Here is a 26,934-nt window from a genome sequence, read left to right as displayed (position 1 = left end):
AAGTAATAGTCAGAAATTTAGATATTCACTCTGTCTCTGAATAAATTCGTAGGTTCAATAACATTTCAAGCAGTACAATTTATTCGCATTTTATTTGTGAATTTTCGCAAACGCAACACTCCCTTAACAAATGCATACATATACTCAATAGCGTTTAGAAATGACCAATGGAAAATTTCAGATCCAAAGGTATACGTATGCAATGTATGTATGTATGTCTGTACTTGTATATGTACGTTAAAATACCACTCATGGCTTGAATCGCACTTAACACAATCAATTACAAACGTACGTTTCCGCAGAGCATTTTGTACGAAAATTCACTCACTCATTCATCCAATCACCAATCTACTTAGAGCCAAAGTACGAGCAAAACTGGGACGTGTGAAGTGCAACTGACCACTTTGGAGTGGAATTGACTATTTGCCTTGTAATTGAAAATTGCCACTTATAGCTCGGTCTGGTCTTAGTAACTTCAGCAGTTGCAGTTGAATGTGCTTCGAAAAGGATAAAGATGGTGGACTTTTTTACATACATACAGTAAGTAAGTGTTCATTACCTAAAATTATGCAATTATCTTTGGACAACAAGAGCCAACAGTGTCAATAGGATTCCGAGCAGAAATTTTGTCAAAGATATTTCCATCCAAAAGCTTATAAAGGTATCGGATATCGAAAAAATAGAAATTAAATAAAGCCGCTCTTTAAATAGGTCCTGGAAAGAAATTCGCAATGATATTCTCGTAATTAGTAGAAAATTCTGAGGCTAGACAACGTTTACGAAAGTTGCTCTCGAAAAATTCAATCACCGCAACGTTCCGCTTTATCAGCGGTCCCAGAAGACATCATTAGCCAGTCAAAGGTAGAATGGGCAATGAACTTACAAATTTCCGGGGTTAGATAACATCTATAGAACCGAGGTTCAAGCAGTATTCGAGCTTTCTGAGAGCTTTATTTACAAACGTCTATAAGGCTTGCCTTAATCTGTGCCTCATCCTTAAAATGTGAACAATGGCCATATTAGCCTTCATACCAAAAGGAGGCAAATCCTATGAAGCCAAACGACTTTCGATCATGAAGCCTTTTCTCCTTTCTTTCCTACTCCTTTGGGACTTAACAACAAAAAATCTAATCATGGGCTTGGAGAAGGGCTGCCAAACCATTGCCTATATCTATGATGACGGGACACCTTATTTGGTCGCCAGTTTGGAAAATGGCTCTTCCATACAGATTTCTTCGAGCGAGGAAAGGGAAAAATATAAGCTTATTCTACTATGTAATTCTACTGCCAAATAAACCGACGGCTGCAAGCTGATGAAGAGAGTAGGAAGTGATGTATACTTGCCAAGAATTTCTGCTCAAATTATAGCTGTGGCTCATAAGGGCTGATCTTAACCTACAAGAGGTTACATTTCGTCGAACAGTTTAGCCGCTAATAAATCTTTAGAATGCAGCTCGACTGCTTCTTAAACTCCTATCGATGTGTACATGTTTTAAATCATCTGGCAGCCAAGGGTGATTTGGGTTCCAGGACACATAGTAACTGTGAAGTAGATGAATTAACCAGAACCGGCACGTTCCTTAGAACCATAAATAGTACCAACTCTGAAGTGGGTATTTTTTATCCTGCAAGCTGTGGCTACTACTCTATGTATCGAACTAACACAAGTTAGAGCGGAGAATCAGCATGTGCGGTCAAATCTGGCCCGAAATCGACAAGGATAGGTCCAGGGCTCGAAGCTGCGGAGCCGAAGAGAAAACCGAAAGCGTCGAGCACTCTCTCTGCCACTGTGCGAAACTGTTGAGACTCGGGCAAAGTTATCATCGTAAACACTTTTGCGGCAGTCTTGAAGGCTCATCTAAAGCTTTTCAAAGTATCGCGATCTTCATCGCTTTAAAAATAAAAAAATAATTAGTTCTTCTTATAAGAACCGTACAGAACCTCTATACAGTCCGATCAACATTGAGATAAAATGGTATCAGAATATATATGAAGGCAGCCACTACAACCTAATCCATCTGATTGCGGATTTGCAGTGTTGGACGTCCTACCACCAGAAGTACGAGCCGTCCTTTCCCAGCCGGCCTCGTACATTTTTCTATTCCGGAAACGTACAAAAAACGAAAACTTTCGTTTATTTTCGTATCCAAAAACGTTCAAACGACAGTGCGAATTCCATACCCGGAAACGTACAGAAAACGACTTCTATTTGCATTAATTTTCGTATCCGCAAAACGTTCGAAATAAGATCATGTTATTTAAAAGCAATAATTTTATTTAATTTGCCAAAAACGTATACGTCTCACAACCATTTTCGGTACTTTTCTGTACATACGTTTCTGCCGCATACTTTAGTGGAAAAGCGGATTGGCAAAGTATCCGAAAATTTAATCGGTAAACTAACAAAAATCCGCATTTCATCAAACTTTTTTCCGTTTTTTTTTTAAATTCATTTTAATTTTTTTCCGGCTGGGAACTGATAGCCCTCTTTCGATCCTCAATTGTATACCTTAGTTTGAAGCCAGACAACTTTTTGCTAATATTGCTTCAGCACTATGCACATTAGGGAATAAAAATTATACCATCGTAATCCTTGTTTAACTCTCTATAAAAAACGTGGTTCAAAAAAATGGGACTTTTCCAAGAACTATTTTTAAAATATATCTCTTTATGACGAGATGGTTTATTTTGTGAGAATCAAAAATTTTTTGTAATTTTTTTTTCAAAAACTTATGTTAAGATATATTTGGTAAGGTGTTAAACATCGGGTTTTTACAAAAAGTAAATTTTTACTGCGTATCCCGATAGAATACCTATCCAGATATAATATTTGTATGGCAAGATTTTTCTTTAAGGCGACAAACGCCTAGAAATGGGCGTGGCAATTGCAGGACTCAAATTAGCAAACCGCAGATTTTATTGCGGATTTCGGCAGAATATCGCTTCGTTAACAATATTTGTTCCACAACTTTGTATGTACTTTCAGTCGAGCCGCTGAAGAAAATGTTTCTCTGCCAAGAGGCTTTAAATGGAGCTTTGAGTAGAAGCTCCTCTTAAACATCTCCTCGCCGAATTTAGTTTATCGGCTAATTGTGTTCCTGATTTCCATGAAAACTTTGATGCTTAACAATGGCGGAAATCATGAAAATTCTATAACTTTAGCATTTCAGAAAGCAAACAAAAATATTGAAATATAGGAGTAAACGAAATTTGGCATCGATGATGGTTGTCAGCAAGCGATAAGGACTGAAATTAAAACCTCACACAATCATAGTACAGCCACACAGTCATATAGCCCGTCGTTCAACATCCACATCGAAAAGGGGTGCAAATGTGAAAAATAGGAAGTAGAATCAATTGAACTTACCAATTATCGAATGCTGTTGGCGGAAGTGGAAGTGGAAGTTAGAGCTGAATAAGTTCGAAACTGTGTAAATATGTTTAGGCAGCCCAGAGAAGAGGGGTAAGAGACGGATTGTTTTCACAAACGGCAGTTCAATAAGTAGAGCATCTGAATTGGAGAAACTCTGTGTGCGGTTTTGGTGCCTTTTTGGTGGTTTTTTGTTTGGAAAGTAATTTTAAAAGGCGAAATGTGGAAGTGACTCTGATTGTTTATACATTGAACTAATATTAGATAAGTGCATTTGTGGTTCAGTGCTGGAGTACCGAAGTGCAGTGGTAAAACTTTGTCTTAACAGTTATGCAAACATACCCAAAGGTACATACACACATATACCTATACATTAGTTCGGGTCGAAATTTTTTTTTTTAATCCTTTTGTGATAGAGAAAAGATTGTGTTTTATGAGGTCAGCTACAAATTTGTAAAATATTAAATTTTTATTTCAAGTACAAGAGCCCGCAATTCGGCCGACTTTTTTCTTCATTATTTCTGGTCTACATACAAAATAAGAAAAGAACAGCAGCTCAAACTCACATGAAAAATGAAATCATAATTTAAGAGGAAATCTTAAGATAATTCGAAGGAGTTAGTTTCAGCATAAAGTTTACTAAGTTACATCTTTGTGTCTCCCCTCTGTGATACTCTGGTGATTTATGAAATAATTTCGAAAATTTTTGTATGATGAATTCTTCATTACATAATGTGCTTAAGGTGTGGTTCCACGTAATTTTATTTAGTGAATGTAAGTATTCAAATTTAATATCGAATGATACGTAATACCGAAGAAGTCACATTGATGCCAATTACCACCACATTTCAGGAACTTTCTAAATCCGGTAGTAACCATAGCTATGGTCCTTTAAATATATAAATATAAAAAAGTTTGAAATAATTCTCGGACCATTTATTATATTTATTCATTTGGTTACTGAATTACCGAGATATTAAAAATATGTACTAAGTATGTAGAATGACTGAGAAAAAAATTATGTTTTGCATATTCTTTGCAAATATATTGACTACTTGAAGTCTTATTGAAATAATAACTTACTTTTTCTAAAATACTGATCTTTGCTTCAATTGCGCGGGCTGAATCTAAAATTTATTTTTTGCTTTTGTGGTCAATAACTATTTTCTTAGACCTAAGACATCAAAATATCACTATACCATGAAATGCCTTAATTAAAAATTTAATGGGCTACAAAACTGAATACTCAAAACAAATTCTAGAAAATTAGAATAAAAAGCTCATAATTTTAATGAAGCTTTGATAAATTTGAATGAATCATATTTGTATGCAAAAAAAAATAAAACTAACTTTAAAAACCTTGCAAATATTAAAAAAAAAACACCGTGCACTCATCACTATATACATACATATGTATGTAAGTACATATATACATATATATCTAAATAATAGAGCCAAAACGGCACACATTTTTATATACATCAACATTTATTCGGAAATAATAAAAAGGGTGAGAAAATACCTTTGCACTGGTACCTCTTAATAGTCTAATTGGATAAAGTTTTGGCTGAGTTATTCAAGTTTTTTTCAATCAATCTCTGCAAAAAAGTTCAAAAGCAGCATCAAAAAATGTATTACTATGATTCCGTTGAAATTTTTTTAAAATATTTTTTTAAAAATTTTTTTAAGCTTAAATTCTTTTGTCTTCTGATGTTATTTTTTCCCAAAAAAAAAAAAAAAACACGATTTTTATGCATTTTCCAATCCGTACAGGTCACGTACATAAATCTTAATATTTTCTGAAATATTCTAGCGCAAGTCTTAAAATATATATAATAGATTTTATAATTCTTATGGAGATTTTTTTTATTGGGAGTGATGCAGTCTAATGTAGTACATACATACCATATGTATGTATAAATACATTCAATTTTCCTAATTGCATGAAAAGCTTAGTAGGCGTGAGTGTGTGTAGTGACTTTTGATTATTTGTCTTCTCTATTTGTGGCAGCTGCAACGAGTTTTTATTTAAACTTCTTCTACTTACGCGTCTACATATTTAACTTTCAAATAAAGTTTTACTCAATGCAGTAGATGTGAGTTTAGAGTGTTTTATTTTAAATAAATTCACTGCAAACTGCTGATAACGCTACATCAAACTTTATTTAAGCGCATGGTCATCAATGTGCATGCAATTGTGGCCACTATTTAGGATGGGTCTAAGGTGGGGATGCTCACGAAAAACTTGCTCGTGAGCTGAAGTTGTCAAACTGTAAAAATAAAATATAAATTCACAAATCGGAGGTGGCATGGGCACCGCTGGTCTATGGAATAATTTTGTGTGAAGGCCCAAAAAAAGCCTCGTGAGTGCTACGCGCATACACATCTAAATTTTAAATACATATTTTGAAATACTGTGAAACTAGCAGAACATGGTGCCTTGCGACCTTATGCCGGATTTCCACTTGTCATTAAATGACACAAATTTTAATGAAAAAGTCGGGCATTAAAAACTAGCTGTGCCCAAAGCGAATTAATATAAGGTATAAGCGCTTATGTGTATGTAACTAAAAATCCTGTGTATTTTGCTATTGCTTTTTGGTACTTTGGGATGTCCAAACGAAAGAAACTGAGATATAGTTTTTGTCATTTAGTTTAGTTCACCTGATATACTCTAAACAGCACAAAAAGATTACACTCCATTTCGTCTTGGCTGACATTCTACTCTACCAGTGTCAGCGCCTTATATGAATTCGTCTTGGCTATGCATGCATTACATTGATGCGTAGTCTTGTTTTCGTACGAATCGAAAATTTGAAATTTTTGTATAGCGAATGATAGGAAAATGTAATGATGTTTTCAGGGATAGAAGAGAGTTAGGTTTAAGTGAAAGGTCCTATCGCCTTTTGTTGTTTTGCTACAGCTTCTCAAATATTGCAAAAAACGCGATTTTTTGACACTTTTTTTCTCAAAATCTGGAGCTGAATTAAACGTTATATTTATGGATTCGTAATCCTCACAAAAAAGTCTATCAAAAACAGCTTTAATATTTACCGTATCCAAATCAGTGTTACCCTGTGTTGTCGATTAGTACGAAAACAAGAATACGCCACATTAAAAAAATTTCAATACAGCCGTTTCCACATAGCATATTTTTAATGGCACACATTTTTCGTTATTTTATTGCCTAGTGGAAACTCGGCAGTACATATTTTTCTATTGGTTTGATAAATTCTATGCATCTTCATTCTCACTAATAAATAATAAAATTAACTCTAAACTCCAATTTCAATTAATCATATGGTTTTTGATAAAAATGGCATTACTGGTCAATTTTAAATGCTTTGCGCTTAATAAAAATAAAAAAATACAAGAGAGGAAGTTTAATGTGGAAAGCTTTTATCATATGAATACGTGTACGTATGTGTGCACATTTACTACCCTAAATTTATTTAAAATCGCAATAAATTATGGTGACTTTTACGATTAGTTGACTAAGTGCTTTGCAATGCATTTTCTAAGTATGTACTTAAATAAGCCGTATATTTTGAGAGTGGCATAAGTCACTTCACACCTATTGTGCTTAAATGACCGGGTACTTGTGTCTGAACGCGTCGAGTATTCGTTCAAAAGGTAGAAGATTATGTCGTTAGTTTATGACGATAGAGTGATTTACAGATGAATTCGGTTACAAGTAGCCGGCCATTTAAGCACAAGAGTTACAAAGTGACCTCTGTCACTTTCAAAATAAACAGCTCAAATATTGAAGAATACTTCATAAAAACGAACTATTATAAAATATTATGATTAAGTAAGCGAAAAGGATAGCTTAGCAAACTACAATAGTACATACATACATACATATGTAGTAGATATTTTTCATTTATTTAGAGCAGAGCTGCGAAATTGTACAATTGTACTTTTTGTTAAAGCTAAAAATCCAGCTCTCAAGAAAAATCACAAGAAATATTTTTCATTTGGGGTGATCACAGTTCGTTCCAAATTGTGTCTCAAAATGTAGAGGTCTACCATTTGGAATGAACTATGAACACCTCAGTTATTTGTTTTGCTTATAATAAAAATAAATATACCAGCATTTTTTTCTTTAGAGGTGGTGAATAAATTGGCCCTCTGTTGTTATTGCATTGTTGGGCGCTCATTTGGCTGCAACAAGATAGTGCCCCCAGAGTGTACGTACGTCTAAAACTCAGGAAGCGTGCCGTCGATTTGGTTTCTCGTTCTCCGATCTGGAGACAGACAAGTGGCTTGATGGATCTTTTTATGCATGAAACTAGTAATGGTAGTATGTATCATGTTTCGGGCCCCGGCGAAGTCGATCAGCCTCAGTCCGTTGTCGGAAATTTCGTCGTGGAGCTGAATTTTTCAACCGTGGCGCCAAAGATCCCTTTCTTTCCCTCATTGGCATTGAAATCGCCAAGCACAATTTTGATATCGTGTCGGGGGTAGCGCTCGTAAGAGATCCTTGGATGCCTCGTCCTTCTCTTTCGTAAGGGTATGGGCGCAGACGAGCGAGATATTGAAGATTCTCGCTTTGATGCGGATTGTAGATAGACGTTCGTCTACCGCGGTGAACGCCAGTACTCGCCGACGGAGTCTCTCTCCCACAACTCGAACACCGAATTTCCGCTCCTTTACGTGACAACTGTAGAACTCGTCGAAAGGCTACACGATCACCTTGCCTTGCCCCGTCAATCGAATTTCTTGGATGGCGGTGATGTCCGGATCTTCCAAGTGCATACCTTCAAATTATAGTCCTTTATACATTTGCCGTGGTCGTTATCAAAATAAGAAGGTCTCATCCGTGGATTTTTTTTCCTTTTTCATTGGGCGGCGTTTGAATCTGGCCTTATCACTGTAGTTCGCTCCCAAACGGGTGTTTGGTCGCTACCCAGAGGATACGTAGATAAAAATATCTGGACGTATGTGAGTTGCTACTTGAACCGTACGCAAAATAAACACTTTTGACCACTCCCAGGTGAATGGTAGTCAGAAGCTGCACTTCTGCATACGGAACCATCCTACAGATTTGTAATCAGCTACCCCATAAACCTGCTTACAGACAGTTTCATAAAAATTGTATCTTTTTTTTAAGTCATCTGTCATAGTGGATCTGCAATTTTGAATTTTCCAAATCATAAAAACCCCCTGTACGAAGTCACATTAAAATCGATCAATGGCTTCATATTTTCGCCACTTTTTATTAGCTGCTGGCCCATGGCGCATTGGTCAATTTGACTTGGATTGGCTTATATTTTAATAAAAAAGTTCTAAGTTCCTAAATTTGCATCTCCTGCACTTTACAGTTTAGTGCTTGTGGAAGTAGTATGTATTACATAAATACATATATTCCTCCCCCACCTGTCTGCAAGTTTACTAAATATACCGTCGCTATGTTTATAATTTGTTGAGTAACTGTGAAAAATTGAGGTCACACGTGTTACCAGCTTAACGTTGCATATTTTAAAATAGAAATCAACAGCGCACTAATGGAAGAAAAAAGAATATCGTAGGTACTACGAAGTAAAAATATTGTAGGGCGTTTATGTCAACGCGATGACACTAATGGCGAGCTGGGGAACGATATTTTGTTTACAGAACTATATACAGCAGCTTAAAGAGCACATACGAATTTTTAATGCTATGCAATAAAACGCATTTCACGCACTCACACATATTTTTAAAAAGGCAAAGCAAGACGCTGAAAATTTACTTTTGACGTAGCCGCGTAGTTGACACAGATGTTGCGCTATACTTGGTAACAACACATGTTTCATTAATCACACGTCGCATTTCGTTGCGTCAGAGAGGTATTATATACATACATATATACAGAAGTATCACAAACTAACATATATTACATACGCACTGTATACGTACAGGCACATTAACGTTGAATATTTGCACACTTCCTTCAACACCTCATCGTATGTTACATACTCGTATATCGCCCACCAGTATGCGGTGTGCAAAAATGTTGCAACCACACATCTAGAATGTGTCCTGCTGTTTGCCAATGCTGGCGCGTGTGGCATGTTGATGGCTATACGCAACAGAGAAATTAAGTAATTTTGTTGCATGCATCGAGACGGCCGCGCGCCAGTGCAGGAAATTTTCAACTCAATGTGTGCGTTGGCGTTCACGTTGGGCTGTTACTACCCACATACATATAAAAAAAAAAATGTCCATCGTCGTCGCCTTTAATGTCCTTCAACGCTGCTGTTGCATAGTGCACAGTGCGTGGTATGCAACAGCATTGACCCTCGCATCAGTCACGCAGTCAACCAACCGAGAAACCGGGCAACCTAGCAAACATAGTACATACTGGCTAGCATGGAAACCTGCGGCAAGGAGAGCTGAACTGCCTGCAGTCCGTTGGTGGCTGAAAGTGGTAACTGTTGGTCTGGCTGCTTTGTGGTTGTAATAAAGAGATGTTTATGCTTTTACCAGCAGGCGATCCACTTTTTCATTAAACTTTGGTGTTTTCATTAATTTCTCTTTGCTACTTTTTTGTATTCGCAGCTCATATTTTAAGTGGCCTATGTTTTTTGTTGCGAACCAAAAAATTAATGTTAAATGAGTGTATTTCAAGTGAACCCCACTTGCTAGTTTCCCGCAGTTAATCAACAACAAAATGAAAGAAAAAGGGCACCAGCATGTGTCGCCGTTCACCCTTTCGATTCATGGCCTCCGTCCAGGCAACCTCTCAATTTTCAACTGCCAAAGCAATGCTTAAAAATCCCTTTACATACATTCCGTAAATGCAAATTAAATTCCTTCTTAATCAACTCTGCTGTCAGTCCAGCGTGGCGGCGCAGATCCAGCATTGGATGGGTTTCCATTATGCTCAAGGGCACTTGAAATCGCCCACGAGGTTTGCGGCATTATTTCATGAGAAACTTCGGTGTGAAGAGACACGGTTGATGCGAATGGAAGGGAGATGTCCCAATGAAAAGCAATTGGAGACGGTTTCGAATTGGGTTAACTCAAGTATGAAGCGCATTGAATTCCATTTTAAGTTCGAATTTGGTGAAAAATAGTAATTGTCGAAAAAATACTCAAACTAATTATTCTAACATAAGCTCAGCAAACTACAACGACGAGCTTACGTGGGCATCATATTTAGGTGGATGAGAACGACACCAACCGCGTTTCTTTAGATGCTTCTTGACCTGTCTTTTCTACGCATGGAAATCAGGAGATACGCGCTACAATGTGGGTTATAGAAGAAGTGGAAGGACTGCGCATTTCATTTGTGGAAGTGTGCCTCCCAAGGTTTGATTTCGAACACAGCTTAGGTTAGGTTAGATTAGATTACATATATTTGTTAGAGGATGTGCAATGCGATCTTGCGTCCATTGAGCCCTCAGAGCTGTAAAAGTAACGAAAATTTGCATACCCGTATGTATTCGTTTCTAATCCAATCAACACCCGTATATTTCATACTCGTTTTACTCGTTACTTTTGATACAAGCACTTGTACCTCACACGAATCATCGCAACGAATCTTGCAGCGTAAGAAAATGTTCATTCGTACATGTGCACGTATCTTCGTACATACACACGCAACCGATACGAACAACAGTTTCGTTCCCGTACAATATGTTGTGTTGTATTGATTCATGTTAATGGTGCATATACGCAACATGCGAGTAACAAGATTATTATGTGAGTAACGATTCGGTACTTCGAGTCCAAGGGTTGTACCCGTTACTCAGTAACGCATACATACGGTTTGCTACAGCTCTAATTGCATTATGTCTGAGGCAATATATAGAAAGTGGAGCGTGCAAAAAGATCATCTACATCTCAACCTTAACGAGGTACTCTCGCCGGACGTGTCACTCAGCCTAAGGCAAGTTCTTATATTACCGAATTAGTTTTAAAGTAGTTAGAGAGTTAGCCAAGGACTTAAGGTAGCTTGGCTGTCAGTACATACCAGTAAACTACCACCTCCCACCAAAAAGTTTCGCCAGTTTTGGGTTTAGACTGTAAGTTATATAGTCTCTGAGGACTGGGCAACTTGCTTTCAATTTTTCCCTTTCAATTGAGTTTCAATTTTGTTTTCAATTATTTGAAAATAAAAAAATACTAAGCTTCTGGATGCTAAAATGTTAATCTACAATGGAATTAAAAATGGAAAATGGGTCTTCAGAAGCTAGTTAGTTACATTGTTTTCTTGAAGACGACATGTTGATAATGAAATTGCTTCTCAAATTGAATGCAGCCTACGTAATGACTTTCAATTTTGATGATTTTTGACAAGCAATGAGTGTGAGGAAATTGAAAGGCAAAACTGATTGTGTGTCGTCAGCGTAAGGAAAAAAAAGATTCTGAAAAACACTTATGCCTTATCTACAACGGCTTACTCACCACAAAAATATACCAATCGCGTCGATCGTTAACCTCCGGAATACTGCAGGATTCTTTCTGCGGGCACTTCAATACCGCCAAAACAGCGATTTCTTTAAAGGTCCTTAGAAGAGCACACACATTTGTTCCTAGCAAGCAATTTTGGCTTGTTTGCCACCATAAAACACACTCCATCAGGAACCTGATTGAAGTTGAGCAACTTCCTAGGCAAGTTGGATGGTATTTACGGTATTCATCGAGAACAATCACTTCACAAAGTTCAGCGATGTGAGTGCCGTTATCCGAGTTGAAACATCAATTTATGTCCACGGCAAGCCTCAGCTACTTCAAAAACATCTTCTCATCCGCACTCGAACCTGATATACAAAACAAACCATTGTCCTTCGTATAAAGCAACTCCTCATGTCGCTTCCTTCTTATAAAATATCATCTGCTATTCGAAAGTGGCGTACAATTTTTGTGCAACAACAACAAGACACACAACACAAATTTGTTGAGTATATAGAGAAAATCCTTTTTTAAATTATTTTTTATATTTTGAGTGGTGTATCTAAACCTTGATTCATGAGTCATGTATCTAAACGCCTAATAAGTGTGTATTTGGACACAGGGTTTCGACAAAATTTAATAATATAAAATCATATCCACACCCGCCATAAAATTCAAATTACAAAAATGACATTCCTTTTTTCATAAAAATCAAAAAAATTAAAACATAAAATCGTTGGCGGAAATAAGAAAAAAATTTAAATAAATTATTAAGAATATAAATTTTTCCGCTATGTCGTCAGAGTGGTGCACTTGTTATGGATCAATACCCGTTGAAAACCAGTGTAGATGCGTAGCACCTCCTCCCGAATGTATATGTGAAGAAACTCTAAAAAAGACACCAAGCGAGGTGGATACGAGACGCTTCGAAGTAGATGAAACCAGTTATGGACGCGTATTTGGAGTTTCGGGACCTGGTAAATGTTCATTTATCGCTTAAAATATATGTACATATGTATGAACAATGGAGTATTTCCCCCTTGTTTTTGCTCACATTTCCTTAGTCGTTACCGCTGAGAATATGTCCGGTTCAGCCATGTACGAATTGGTACGTGTCGGTTACTTTGAACTAGTGGGTGAAATTATACGGCTTGAAGGTGAAATGGCTACGATACAGGTGTATGAAGAAACTTCAGGTATTACAGTGGGTGATCCTGTACTCAAAACGGGTAAACCACTCTCGGTGGAATTGGGGCCCGGTATAATGGGCAGCATCTTTGACGGCATACAACGCCCGCTGCGAAGCATAAATGAACTCACCAAATCAATTTACATTCCTAAGGGCGTAAATGTTAAAAGTTTATCGCGTGATATATCCTGGCAGTTTGAGCCAACAAAAAAGATTGTCGCAGGATCACATTTAACTGGCGGTGATATTTATGGCACAGTACAAGAGAACACATTAGTAAATCATAAGATACTATTGAATCCACGTGCAAGAGGTACTGTGAAGTATATAGCGCCCGCCGGTCAGTACACAGTGGATGATATTGTACTCGAGACTGAGTTTGATGGTGTTGTGACTAAGCACAGCATGTTGCAAGTTTGGCCGGTACGTCAACCACGGCCTGTTATAGAAAAGCTGCCTTGCAATCATCCATTGCTGACCGGACAACGTGTGTTGGATTCACTTTTTCCTTGTGCCTTGGGTGGAACAACTGCCATTCCGGGTGCGTTTGGTTGTGGAAAAACCGTTATATCACAGGTAAATATTTTAGCTATATAAAGGTAAATTATCTCAGGGAGTATTCGATCATTCGCCTTTTTTTAAAAACCGGTTTTCGGGTTAATCGAAAAAATTGCACTTTGAAAAAAAAGTAACAATAAACCGGATAAAACGGCGTTATTTCACATAGTTTTCTTACAGTGAAAATTCACAAGTTAGTATAAAGTCCTGACCAAAAAACAGGGTGGTAATCATTATGAGTAAAATAATTGAAATTAGCCTTTAATCATTATTTAATGATTTTTATTTATTTTTTTTTTCATTTAAAAATAATAATTATAATTAAGTTTTTATTTTTCGTTCAGCGGAAATTATTATTATTTATTTTTATATTTTGTTCACAAATAATGATTATTTCGTGATTTTTATTTTTTCGCTCAAAATACAAATTATTATTGAGTTTTGTTTTCCACTTAAAAATAATAATTATTTATAAAATCGAAACGGCCGTACAGACGCAATCTACTGAATTGACCTGAACATTATGGGACTTAATCCTTTTATTACGGTGTCGCCACCCTATTCATTGAATAAACCTGAATAGATATTTAAAAAACCCGCTTTGGAAAAACTGAGTCAATCACGCTAGTATTTACCTGCACATAAAAAGAATATACGATGTGAAGCGTTCTCCAACTTATCCTAATGTTTAAGTATTTTAAATATTATTTTTACTTGTTCCAAGTATTCGGAGTTGGTTATTTAACTTACTTGGTGGTTTCTTACTAATTTTACTCATTTTAAAACCACAATCTCATTCGATCCTAGAGTCACTTAGCAGCTTTGATCAATTTCACTACATCGTACGGAGAGAGGCAACAGTACTCTAAAACATTCTGCAATGGGCTTAGCCTCGCTCTTGTAAGAGCTGGGAACTCGAAGAGAAGGTATTCAAATATCTCCTTGGGGCGCGGATACTTACAGCTGCCGCAGAACCTGTTGAAAGGTATGCCGATCCTTTTAGCCCAGCCACCCACGGAGCGGTGTCTTGTGGTGACAGCCGTGAATTGGTAGGCCGTAGGTATTCCAGATCGGGCTAGTAAGCCTCGAAGATCCTTTAAAACCGCAACTCTGCATTACTTTCGTATGGTGAATTTTGTTATTTTCCGGCTTTTTATTTCCCTAAGCGAGACGCCAATACAGAGCTACACCTCGCTAGTTCATCCGTTATTTCATTATTGTTTATGACTCTGATGTCCCGAGACCCGTGTTAGACTAATTTCGAATCGAACAGAAATTGAGACCAACCCTCCTCACGCCACTTACAGTCCTCAACATATTGCGACCCAATCGCAAACGTTTCTTCCTGGAATATGTTTACGTCGTCCGATGGGCGAAATAATAGCTTCAGATTGTTCAGATTGCTGTTAAATTATAAGCACTAAGAATGTTGTGTTATGTTTGTGATTGTTCTAGTCTTTAGGCAGGGTACTTACTTCAGTTGTGATTCTCTTTAGAATGGCACTGTGCCCGAATGGCCCTTCTATCCAGTAACCTTTCCTGAACCTCCATTGGTCAGGATCTCTTTTCACCAGTCGCACTAACAGCAGCCGACCTCTGAATTGCGGTAAGTTTTTTTAAGAATGTGATAACTAAGTAGTTAGAGTTCATGAGATAGTATAGCTATGGCACCGAAATTAACAGTTATTTTTTTTTTTTGTCACCTTGGCCAAATATTTTTTAAGTTTGAAATATTTAAAAGTCTTTTCCGAATAATAAACAAACCGCTTATCCAAATTAAACAAATTTGGTATAGAATGAAAGAGGGCAAAAATAGCCGAAATGTGTAAACGAGGAAAGCCGCGACAACCTTGGGTTGGATATATGAATCTATTGTATTAAATTATAAAAAAATAGAGGTGGTAACCTTCGTTCGTTATTTCCTTTTAAAAGCTATTTTCGTCCTCTTTCATTTGGTACCAAAATTGTTTAATTTGGATAAGCGGTTTTCTTTATTATCTGGAAATGACTTTTATTTCAAGCTTAAAAATATTTGGCCAAGGTGACTTAAAAAAAAAATAACTGTTATTTTCGGTCCCTGGCTCAGACTATTAGCGTGTAGATCTAGTGCACAAACATTGGCTTCAATCCCCCAACTATTACCTATGCTTGCTTGCTCCTCAGTGCTGAGCCTCCAACTAAAGTTGGAATAAAGACAAAATCTAAACCTTTGTGGAAGATCCAGCGCTGTCCACTTTAATTTAGGTTGCGTGTAATTTGGCAATTTTGTCTTATTTGTACATAAATAGATTCACGCTATTTTTCTTCGAATTCACAATGGCCGAATATAGCACAAGAACGGACTTTCTTTAGAGTGCACTCCATAATTTCGCTTATAACCGAAGTAAATTGGCTCGATGCAAGTATGGTTACATCGACGGCATAAGCCACCACGTTTATTTTCGGGGAGTTTAGGTTTAGGTATTAGTTTGTTTAAAGCACGAGTAATATATATACACAGTGGTGGAGAAAGTAGTCCTCACCGCATATACGGACTGGCAGTGAGAACCTAATTCTTCATGGGTTACTTTGCTCCTTAACGGAGAAGCGATCCACGACCGATGCTTCTGTAAGCGCCCCATGTATAGAACCTACACTGAAATTATTAAAGGCGTCCTCAATATTTATAAAGGACGCATAGTTAACTGTATGAAGTAGTGCGAGTTCTCATTCGTGCGAACCATGAAGGACGAGTATTCGCTGATTTTCCTTTTAGGTAGACATGTTGAGAGTACGATCAATTGGACCCCTTGTTCATAATATGAAGAGCTAAGGGCATCTCAAACGCCTTGTGTAACATTGTTGCGTCCACGTTTTCTCGCTTTAGGAATAAAAACCACTTCAATTATCCTCCAGCTAAGCTGGGCGTGATTCAGTTTTAGGCGACCTCTAAAAATTGGTATCAAAATCGGAAAAACCACCTTAAAGGCTTCCTGAAGCATAACAGGTAATAGTTGCGTTTCAGATGCTTCACGATTTGAAGGTTTTACAGGATTTGCAGGAACAACTGTTTTCTCCATTACACCTGGAACGGCCTCCTGTAAAAACCTGCAAATCGTGAAGCATCTGGAACGCGACTAATATTACCCGAGTTAATTTGTAAACAGCAATCTTGGCAATATGTCTAAGTTTTTCAATTCTGAAAACCCTTGTGTTCTCAGAAACTTTTTTATTTAAGCAGAGTTAGAGTGAACTCCCTTCGCCTTTCCAGGCTTTATCCAAATACTCCAATTCTGATGTCATTATTTATGTCGGCTGTGGTGAGCGCGGTAACGAGATGGCTGAAGTATTGCGTGATTTCCCCGCATTGTCTGTTGAAATTGATGGTGTCACCGAGTCCATCATGAAGCGTACCGCTTTGGTCGCTAACACCTCCAACATGCCTGTAGCTGCTCGTGAAGCTTCTATTTACACTGGTATCACACTGTCTGAATACTTCCGTGATATGGGTTACAACGTATCTATGATGGCTGATTCCACCTCCCGTTGGGCAGAGGCTCTGCGTGAAATTTCAGGTCGTTTAGCTGAAATGCCTGCCGATTCTGGCTACCCAGCCTACTTGGGTGCACGACTGGCCTCCTTTTACGAGCGTGCTGGTCGCGTAAAAACTTTGGGTAATCCCGAGCGTGAAGGTTCCGTTTCCATTGTCGGTGCTGTATCGCCACCTGGTGGTGATTTCTCAGATCCTGTCACCTCAGCTACACTCAGTATTGTGCAAGTGTTTTGGGGCTTAGATAAGAAATTAGCGCAACGTAAACATTTTCCCTCTGTCAATTGGTTGATTTCGTATTCAAAGTATATGCGCGCACTGGATCAATATTACGAGGAAAATTTCCCAGAATTTGTTGCTCTGCGCATAAAAGTACGGGAAATACTGCAAGAAGAAGAGGATCTCTCAGAAATCGTGCAGCTAGTAGGAAAAGCGTCACTAGCCGAAACAGATAAATTGACGCTGGAGGTGGCAAAGCTGCTTAAAGACGATTTTATGCAACAAAATTCCTATTCGTCGTATGATCATTATTGTCCTTTCTACAAGACTGTGGGCATGCTAAAGAATATAATGACTTTCTACGATTTATCACGCAATGCCATCGAATCAACAACAACGGAAGAGAATCGTGTTACATGGAATGAGATACGCCAAGAAATGGGAAATATACTGTACGAGCTGTCATCGATGAAATTCAAGGTGAGTAGGAATTACATTAAAGTAAAGGAGATATAATGGGCGATGTATTTTCTTTCCTTGTTAGGACCCACAAAAAGAGGGAGAACGAAGAATCAAGAGTGATTATAAAAGATTGAATGATGAAATGCAGTATGCATTCAGTCGCCTGTTGGAATAAATTCTTTTGGTAATCGTTTTTTTTTAATGCATAATGCCTTATCTGTTATTTTGAAGTAACCATTTAGTAGAATATAATAGAGAGTCGGAATAAAAAATCTGTATCCTAAATTTACTATTAAATTCGTGGTAGCTTGCTATAAGTTCGGAGGACGCACATGCTGGAATGACAACAACTTTCGCAGATAAGTGACAAAAAAGTGATAAAAAGTGACAAAGCCCCGTTTGGTGCAGCATCGATAAAAACCGGAGGGGGTTATCATAGTCGCTGCAGTTCAGGAAACCAAACTTCATTTCGATTCAAGCCCCCAGAGTCAGAACGAGTACAAAGTTTTCCGAAGAGACTCCACGTTTCGCACCATCAATAAAGATGCTGCTACCAGGATCGTGGGTGACCTTTACAGCTAAAAAAAAAAAACAATGTCGCCCTTACTTACAGACAGCGAATAATTTTACATCTGAAGGGAACAAACTCTGCCGCTGTATGCTAAGTAAAGCACACAAGCTCCGCATACGAGACACATGAATGTGGTGTACTCAAGAGAGACAAATATAGCTATCATATAAGGCGTTAAGACCGAACGGAATATTCGTGCAGATTCTGAAAAAAACTAGGACGTGTCACTGACCAATTTGATGACAGCAGAAGATCATTCTCATTCTAAAGCCAGGAAAGAAGGCGGAGAATGGGAAGAGAATGGTATAGATCCATCTCCCTTATGTTTCCCTGTGGCAAAAACAATGGAAAGACATCACCTCTCCAGCCTAACTAAACACCTCCATACACCATCACCACACAGATCAGCGAGGGTCTAAACCCGTGCCAGGCAAAATACACACATACACAACTCACACTTAGGGCACTTAGCCTCACGAGGCTAATGGCTGCCTGGCACTGATAAAGCAATGCCCACCATGCAACCCTCTGTCAGGAGATCCAGGGCTAATCACTTCCAGTGGGACGATTAGGTAGATAACCAGCAATCTGTGTGGAGGCCAATCATCATTTAAATTTGTGCAAGTGTAAGCCACGTAGTATCCCTTAAGATGGGTAATACAGAAGCCAAGTTACATGACCAAACTCCCTCCGCCGCCAGCTGTAGTGAACTGGGCAGGCTATGCAGATGATTTTCTTATCATGACAATGGAAGCAAACAACAAGAGCCTTTGCGGCAAAAACACTCGCCATATCACCGATCTTTCAACTTTCTTCACAGCCAAAATCCACCGCTGCACTATTCTCGAAGGCCAAGGAGATTTTACTAGAACTCGGCGTGTACGCCTAATATCGCAGCGCAAACCACTGCCACTTGCGATAAATTACTACCATTGGTCTCGGTCAAACTCATAAGTGGCAAACACTTGCTCAGCTTGGCGGCAGGATCGTCCCAACACCCAAAACTTCTTCGCATCACCTCTGACCCGATAACTCCGACGCCGGAAACTCTAAGGACTGCGCGCATCGACGTCGAGTAACTTTGATATATTGCTACGTACATACGTCAACATACATTTACGCTACGTCGTTGACTGCTAGCGCTTTTAGACTTGGCGTGTCAGAGGATGAAGAGGACATCCCCTGTCGAAACGAATAGGGGATTGAGTTCTGCTAAAACATCAGAGTAATTTGGATTCGTTCCCAGTCGGATGTACATAACAGAGACGATCCAGATTCATATCTGGACACTCCAATGTCATTCCCCAAAAAATTCTTCAGATTCTCTTATTAGATGCAAAATATTAGCTCTGATCCAGTACTCTTTGAACTTATAGGTTTTTACACGAACTTGCAGGAAGTTACAGGAAAAATGATCCCGTACTCCAAATTCCTCCAAAATCCTGTAAATGAGAGCGATTTTTGGAGAGTTGTGTAGGTAATGAAGTTGCAAAATTTTACCCGAACTTTTTCTTCTGGTAAAATCATGAAAAGTGTTAAGCGATCACTGGTTGACGTTTTAACAGGAAAAATGCTCTTTCTGTTCCCGTAGTTTTTGTTGTTACTCACTCCAGAGAGTAATTTTGCTGTTTGACATTTTTACAGAATTTTACACGAAAAGTGTTGGATCAGAGCTTTTTTTTTTCGTCGATAAGGGTTATAACCCAAGGTTATTATCCAACGTTCTTTTTTTAAGTTGTCTGATAAACGTTGTAATATAAGAATATTGACGAAAACGGAGATGGGGAAGAAAAGATGATGAAAATAAAAGAGGAGGAGTGAAATAACTGTTATCAGACAACGTAAAAATAAACGTTGGATAATAACAGTTATCAAGCAACGTAAAAAGTAAACGGTGTAAATAACTCTTATTGGTGACGGAAAACATATTTCTCCTGCATAACAGTTACTAGGCAACGTAAAAAGTAAACGGTAGGTTATAACTCTTAACGGCGAAATAAAAATATTTCTTAATTAATAACTGTTATGGAACAACGTTTTTCCGATAAAACTTATAACATTTATGTCCCTGGTATAAAATCTTTCTAACCTGTATAAATTTCCTTTACATACGTGCATAAGTATATGTATGTATATACCAAAAAGGCCCAGAGGCCTTCATACCGATTTGTACTTGGTCATTTTTACCAACCAAAAATTTAATTTCACACTAGAGAACAGCACATACAGATGTATAGACGGCATTGAAAAATGGTATACAATCGGTGTGCATATGTAAACCTAAAATACTTTTTCGAATACAAATATATACTATATATCCTGACATTTATTGCATATCTACGTATGTATATCTCCTCTAACGGTGCCTATGCCTTTGTATAGCATATATGTATGTACATATACAAACAAATATGTATGCATTCAAATATATGTATATGCAAAGATAGACATTTGTATGTATGTATGCATTTTGCCTCGTTTGGTTTGATGCGACTCAATTGAACCGGAACTCGAAATAGCCAAAATATCTGTCGAATACAGTAAAGGAACAATATCGATAGCGAATGTATTCAAAAATAGTAAGCGTTTTACTTTGCTTTTCAAAATGGCAACTAAATTGCCTTAAAGTCTGAAATGAATTTTAAATTGCCATGTACATATGTAGGTACATTAGGGCGGGTCAATTTGTATGGACGATTTTTTCGACTATGCGCTTATAGCACAGAAGGATTCTACGTGGAATTCTAAGCAAATTTTCTCCGAGAAATTTTGGGTCTAACATAAATTTAAAGCTAACCAAATTGTGAAAATAGGTTTCGTAGCATTTTCCTCTAAATTGTTTTTAGACCCATAGTTTCTTCGGCAAATATGCTTAGTATTACATGTACAACCCTCCTATGCTATACCCGCATAGTAAAAAATGAATGAATACATAGAATCAGCAAAAACCTTCGAAAAACTATTCGAAAGCGTCTCAGGGTGCTTTAGTAAAAGCCATTTAATAGCCGCCCACACATTTTGGAATCCAGCGTAAACTTGCTTGCTGCATGGAAACATTAGGTACAACGAAAACTAACTTGAATAGACCTCAGACTTTTACACTGTTATCCACTTGTTATCCCATTAAGCGCCATGCCTACAAATAAGTCCGGCAGTTATAGCAAATCTCCGCATTTTTGTGCTGGCACTGGCCTTTCAACCGCTCTTTCCAATTTAACACACACGACCGTCACCAGAAGTGGTGGAACCATCCATGGCTGGTTTATTACGCTATCAAACTCAAGCGCCCAACTGACCACATAGTGTACCCTTCGTCACTCCTGTAGATTTTGATGTGGAAATTAAATTTTCTTTGTTGACGTGAGCATTTTATTTTTATTGTGGTCATTTTTTTGCGAACATGTAGGTTGAACGGGTAGGGGAGGTGGAAATAAATACATAGGTATGTGTGTACATATGTATGTATGTGTGTAAAGCATAAACATGCATTGGTGGCGACGTGTCATGTTTAGCAAAGTGAAATGCCACAAGCACTCACTTCACCTACTGAGCGGCTTACTTGAACAGAAGAAGCGTTTGTTGGTAGGATCCGGAAATTTATTGACGACCCACAATGTGGCGAGTTTAAATCTTTTTAATATTTTAGCACTTTCGCGTAATAAATTGTAAAGGTTGTGCTAGTTGCTTTTTTCTTCTTTTACTTTTAACTTTAAGCTCTCATAAAATGGAAGGTATGCTATTGAAATATTAAACAGAATTCTTTTGCAATTGTACAAGAGCATCAAAGCTGGCAATGAAAGAAGTCTAAATTCGAGCGAAACCGCAGTTTATGCACGTTACGCATCTTTCCCTCGACAGTCGGGCCAAGGACTATAACTCCAGCTCATCCCCTTAAAACTCTTTGGATAATTTCTTTGTTGTTACAAAACATAACGCCTTTTATGTCACCTGTACCGAATATTAAATGAATTGGCTACTAAATTACCACTATATTCTCCAAGCGCTACGGCATATTCACCGGTAGAAATTAAATATAGCTGGAAGATAGCTGTACTGTAAAATATAGCTAGAGGCTGCAAGTTTTTATTTTAGAATGCACTTTTCACAATACATTTTCAATAAGGTAAATTATTTACATTACATTCAACAAACGAAACGTAAGCTTTTAGCAGCGAAAACAATACATTTAGATTTTGACAAACAAGAAATTCATTTAAACAAATAATACTACGGGTATGCAAATATGTGTATGTAAGCTGGTATTTAATCCGCTTGTTTAGCATTTATATGTATACTGTAAATCGAATGTGCATTTTTGCGGGTAACAAATATCCATTATACTTGTATATCTTCTGCTTGTATATAAGTGTGCGTGTAAACAATAAATGCACATAGTACATATTCCAAAAAAGAAATACAAATGTTAACAATAATATTACAAGTACATATTAGGACGTTCGTGTGTATTTTAACTTTGTTGCCTGGAATTAACAATTTATTTTTCACTTAATATACTGTATAAACACCAACGTGTTGGGAATGTTTTTGGGTTTTACATTTTCATCGAAAAACGATGGTATAGCTAGCGTTTTAATTCTGCTTTTTTTAACACATAAAATGTGGAATGCATGATTTTGTTTTTATAAAGGAATATTTTGTGCCACTTTTGATGCTGCTTCATTACTGTTTGGAATGACACATTTACACGATTTTCGATTAATTAATCTATATAACATTATGATAGGCTCCTTGTCTTTAAGTTTTAATTTAAAATTAAAGCAAATTTGTGTAGAATGGCTTAAGAAGCCTAATCCTCCAAATTTCTGAAGGCTTGGTTCAGATCTTCATACAGCTGTTCGAAATCGGCCTTGATCTTGGCCTCACCATCTTTCACGGGATCCTGTAATGCAAAATGCGAGTTAAAAAATTTCTTTTAAGCATGCAAAGTCTGAAAAAACTCATACTAACCTTGAATTTCATTGAGGACAGCTGGTACATAATGTTGCCCATAGCTTCGCGGATAACGTTCCATGTGATCTTGTTCTCGGACTGCGCCGTCGATTCGACAGAGTGGCGGGCCAAGTCGTAGAAGGTAATTATGTTTCTCAACATACCCACTGTTTTGTAGAAGGGGCAGAAACGATCGTATGAGGAGTAGGAGTTCTGCTGCAAGAAATCATCCTTCAACAATTTCGCCACCTCAAGTGTAATCTTATCGGTTTCGGCCAGCGAAGCTTTACCGACCAACTGTACAATTTCAGACAGATCCTCTTCTTCTTGCAGAATTTCCTTGACCTTAGTACGCAATGGCACGAATTCCGCAAAGTTCTTCTCATAGAAGTCGTCCAAAGCACGCATGTATTTCGAGTATGATATCAACCAATTGATCGAGGGGAAATGCTTACGTTGGGCCAATTTCTTATCCAAACCCCAGAACACTTGTACGATACCCAAAGTGGCAGAGGTGACAGGATCGGAGAAATCACCACCAGGGGGCGATACAGCACCGACAATAGACACCGAGCCTTCGCGTTCCGGATTACCCAAACACTTAACGCGACCAGCTCGCTCGTAGAAGGAGGCAAGACGTGCACCCAAATAGGCTGGGTAGCCAGAATCGGCAGGCATTTCAGCCAAACGACCTGAAATTTCACGAAGAGCCTCAGCCCAACGGGAGGTAGAATCAGCCATCATAGATACGTTGTAACCCATATCACGGAAGTATTCAGAGAGTGTGATACCAGTGTAAATAGAAGCTTCACGAGCAGCGACAGGCATGTTGGAGGTGTTAGCGACCAAAGCGGTACGTTTCATGATAGACTCGGTGACACCATCAATTTCAACAGACAATTCGGGGAAATCACGCAATACTTCAGACATCTCGTTACCACGCTCACCGCAACCGACGTAAACAATGACATCAGAGTTGGAGTATTTGGACAAAGACTGCAAAAGATAGTTAAGAGTTTAGCGCGATGTTAAGAAATACCAACATATATTTCTGTATGTAATATTACGAGAAGTCATTAAGCGCGTAAGTAAACCTCACAGTCTCCTTGCCCGTTTCAATTAACTGTGTTTTGGCGTATTTTCAATTGCCCGTTTTAAAAAGGCCATTTTCACAAGCAATTGCTAGTTTTAGGCACAATTGTGCATCGCGAATGCAAATAATTCTACTTCTTTTACAAAATAAATATGCATATTACTCACCTGTGAGATGACAGTTTTGCCACAACCGAAAGCTCCGGGAATGGCGGTGGTACCACCTTGTACACAAGGGAAAAGCGAGTCCAACACACGCTGGCCAGTCAACAATGGGTGGTTGGCGGGCAATTTCTCAGTGACTGGACGTGGCTGACGCACAGGCCACACTTGCAACATAGTATGCTTAGTGATCTCACCATCGAATTCAGTTTCCAAAACAATATCATCAACAATGTAATTGCCCGCTGGAGCAATGTAGCGTACAGTACCCTTGGTGCGAGGATTAACGATCATCTTGTGTTTGACCAATGTGTTTTCGTGCACAATACCGTAAAGATCACCTCCGGTGATGTGTGAACCGACTTTAACGTTGAGAGGATTGAATTCCCATGCTTGCGTACGCGACAAGCTGGGTACGTTCACACCCTTGGGTATATAGATGGATTCGGTCAATTCGTTAATGTCCTTCAATGGACGCTGGATACCGTCAAAAATGCTACCCATAATACCGGGACCCAATTCGACAGACAAGGGTTTGCCTGTACGCAACACTGGATCACCAACAGTTACACCGGATGTTTCTTCGTATACTTGGATGGTGGCCATGTCACCTTCCAGACGAATAATCTCACCTACCAATTCGAAGTAACCTACGCGCACCAACTCGTACATAGCAGAACCAGCCATGCGTTCGGCTGTGACGACTGTAAAAAATTAGAAAAAAGAAACCGTAAGCTCCCAGAACGGTGCAAATGATCTGCAACATCTACTTACCAGGACCGGACACGGCGAAAACGCGGCCATATTTGCTTTCGCTATCCTCATCATCGAAGCACTTCAAGTTCGACATTTTGGCTTTATTTGATGTTCAACTAGGAAAATAAAACAAAAACCAAATTTTAGAGTAACTTTTTAAATAAGTGATCGCGAATCACTGCAGAATAACTATGGAGCAGGTGGAATGAAGCCAATAAAAATGCGCAGTCAGCTGACAGTATTAAATGAATTAGATGTTAACCACTTTCTCTTATCAATTCCGATTAGAATTCACATGGTCTGAAGCAAAGTATACCTGATAGGAAATGATCGTAATTGCTGAGATTCCCCAATCTTTTTTCAAAGTTTATTTAGATTTTTAATAACTGTTTGTATAAGAAAATTAATAATCCACTTAGAACTTCGCAACCAAATTTTATAATTGCTAATTAGTAGAGCTTTGTATTCACGTGACCTGCTAATGAAGTGTTGTACTTGTTGAAACTTTATGTTCGAATTCGAATGGGCGGCAATAACATCTTTATTTTTCTTCAATTTAATACTTTAAAGCCCAAATTCACGTAAACTACTTACTTTTTCTTTTAAAAACCTTACAGCGCACAAAATAATTAAATACCTATTTGTAAAAAAAAAAATAATGTGGAATGTGCCTAATCTACGATCCACATTCGAACTTCGAAGCTTTGACAGTTGCATTTGACGTTGATCACAAGACTACTGTCATCTGCAAGTGTCAGCTGACGGCTGACTAAATACGATCGAATGCGAAAGAACTACGCAGGCAACCATTTTGAATTTCCGATAATAAACCCATTTATTTTGCTACTGAAATGCATTTTTAACACATTTGGAGAAACTAACAAACCGATATTTCACTTGTATACCAATAACCAAAATTATGCCCTTTTACAATGTTTTGCTGCTAACGATCACAAGACACTCGAGGTCAGCTGACATGCGTAGATATGAAGGTATTTGCTTAAAATCTTAAATTTAAGTTGTAAATATACATTTGTGTTTAATGTTTTGGTTTGTTTTAACAATTTCATAGCATTTTTCACAGTTCTTATCAATATTTTAGTTGATTACATTAATGCAATTAACTTAGAAATAAAAGCTTAACTATTTTACGCCTAGCAAATGCCCACCGCCCTGTTTTATTATCTAATCAGAAACTCTGATTGTCTGCCCTACGCTAAACCAAATAATTACCGTTCTGCTTAGTAATGCGCGCTAATTGGATTTTTATAGCAAACAAAATATTTCACTGTACGGTGGTGCGGCAAAACTTACTTTTTTCAATAGAAATAACTACACGAACGTTGCACTTCTCCAGCAGAACAAGACCAACTGTGAAAATCGCCGACGTCGCCAGCAAATCTGTTTCGAACTTCGAATTTCGATGTCGCACTGATCGCCGAAGTTGAGCAAGCGAAAAGCTCGCGCTCAGCGTTGATTCTCTCGCTCTTTCGAAATTGTATAAAGCTTCGATGTTGCCAGACATTGTGTGCTGTGTATTTTTTAATCAGGGCTGCTTTAAATGTTAATGCACCATTTACCCCAGTTACTGAAGATAGAATTGAATCAAGTATTTACAGTGAAAGAATGGTGAATTCATTAAAAATAAAGCAAGTTGTAAAAAGATCGTAAAATATTATATGTTTCTGCAATGAATT

General features: G+C 37.9%; 2 protein-coding genes across 5 annotated transcripts; one reads left to right on the top strand and one right to left on the bottom strand.

Moving 5' to 3' along the window:
- Positions 1–12,540: 12,540 nt before the first annotated feature.
- Positions 12,541–17,881, top strand: LOC118740505 (V-type proton ATPase catalytic subunit A-like). Its single transcript, XM_036472062.1, has 4 exons — positions 12,541–12,726; positions 12,814–13,514; positions 16,747–17,724; positions 17,789–17,881. The coding sequence occupies exons 1-4, from the start codon at positions 12,543–12,545 to the stop codon at positions 17,879–17,881; spliced, it is 1,956 nt and encodes a 651-aa protein (XP_036327955.1). The 5' UTR covers positions 12,541–12,542.
- A 4,447-nt stretch (positions 17,882–22,328) lies between these two features.
- On the bottom strand, positions 22,329–26,651 carry LOC118740503 (V-type proton ATPase catalytic subunit A). 4 transcript variants are annotated; one of them, XM_036472058.1, is made up of 5 exons: positions 26,552–26,651; positions 25,256–25,353; positions 24,488–25,185; positions 23,246–24,223; positions 22,329–23,177 (listed from the first exon to the last, which is right to left on the bottom strand). In XM_036472058.1, exons 2-5 carry the CDS (start codon positions 25,329–25,331, stop codon positions 23,085–23,087), a joined length of 1,845 nt encoding a protein of 614 aa, XP_036327951.1. In that variant the 5' UTR covers positions 25,332–25,353; positions 26,552–26,651; the 3' UTR covers positions 22,329–23,084. The 4 variants fall into 4 exon arrangements, with proteins under 4 accessions (XP_036327951.1, XP_036327952.1, XP_036327954.1 ...); XM_036472059.1 differs by having other exon boundaries at positions 26,471–26,560; XM_036472061.1 differs by lacking the exon at positions 26,552–26,651 and adding an exon at positions 25,832–25,851.
- Between the last annotated feature and the right edge of the window lie 283 nt (positions 26,652–26,934).

The sequence above is a fragment of the Rhagoletis pomonella genome, unplaced genomic scaffold (assembly GCF_013731165.1).
Source record: "Rhagoletis pomonella isolate Grant_MI unplaced genomic scaffold, Rhpom_1.0 Rhpom_scaffold_00006, whole genome shotgun sequence".
Classification (NCBI taxonomy): domain Eukaryota; kingdom Metazoa; phylum Arthropoda; class Insecta; order Diptera; family Tephritidae; genus Rhagoletis; species Rhagoletis pomonella.
This window is presented reverse-complemented; position numbering and strand designations above follow the sequence as displayed.

Excerpts from the sequence above, each read along its gene's own strand:
- LOC118740505 (XM_036472062.1), top strand. The coding sequence starts at position 12,543 with ATGTCGTCAGAGTGGTGCACTTGTTATGGATCAATACCCGTTGAAAAC. Across the intron at positions 12,727-12,813 it reads ATTTGGAGTTTCGGGACCTG|TCGTTACCGCTGAGAATATG; the intron begins GTAAATGTTCAT and ends ACATTTCCTTAG. Across the intron at positions 17,725-17,788 it reads TGTCATCGATGAAATTCAAG|GACCCACAAAAAGAGGGAGA; the intron begins GTGAGTAGGAAT and ends TTTCCTTGTTAG.
- LOC118740503 (XM_036472058.1), bottom strand. The coding sequence starts at position 25,331 with ATGTCGAACTTGAAGTGCTTCGATGATGAGGATAGCGAAAGCAAATAT. Across the intron at positions 25,186-25,255 it reads TTTCGCCGTGTCCGGTCCTG|TCGTCACAGCCGAACGCATG; the intron begins GTAAGTAGATGT and ends AATTTTTTACAG. Across the intron at positions 24,224-24,487 it reads GCAAAACTGTCATCTCACAG|TCTTTGTCCAAATACTCCAA; the intron begins GTGAGTAATATG and ends TATCTTTTGCAG.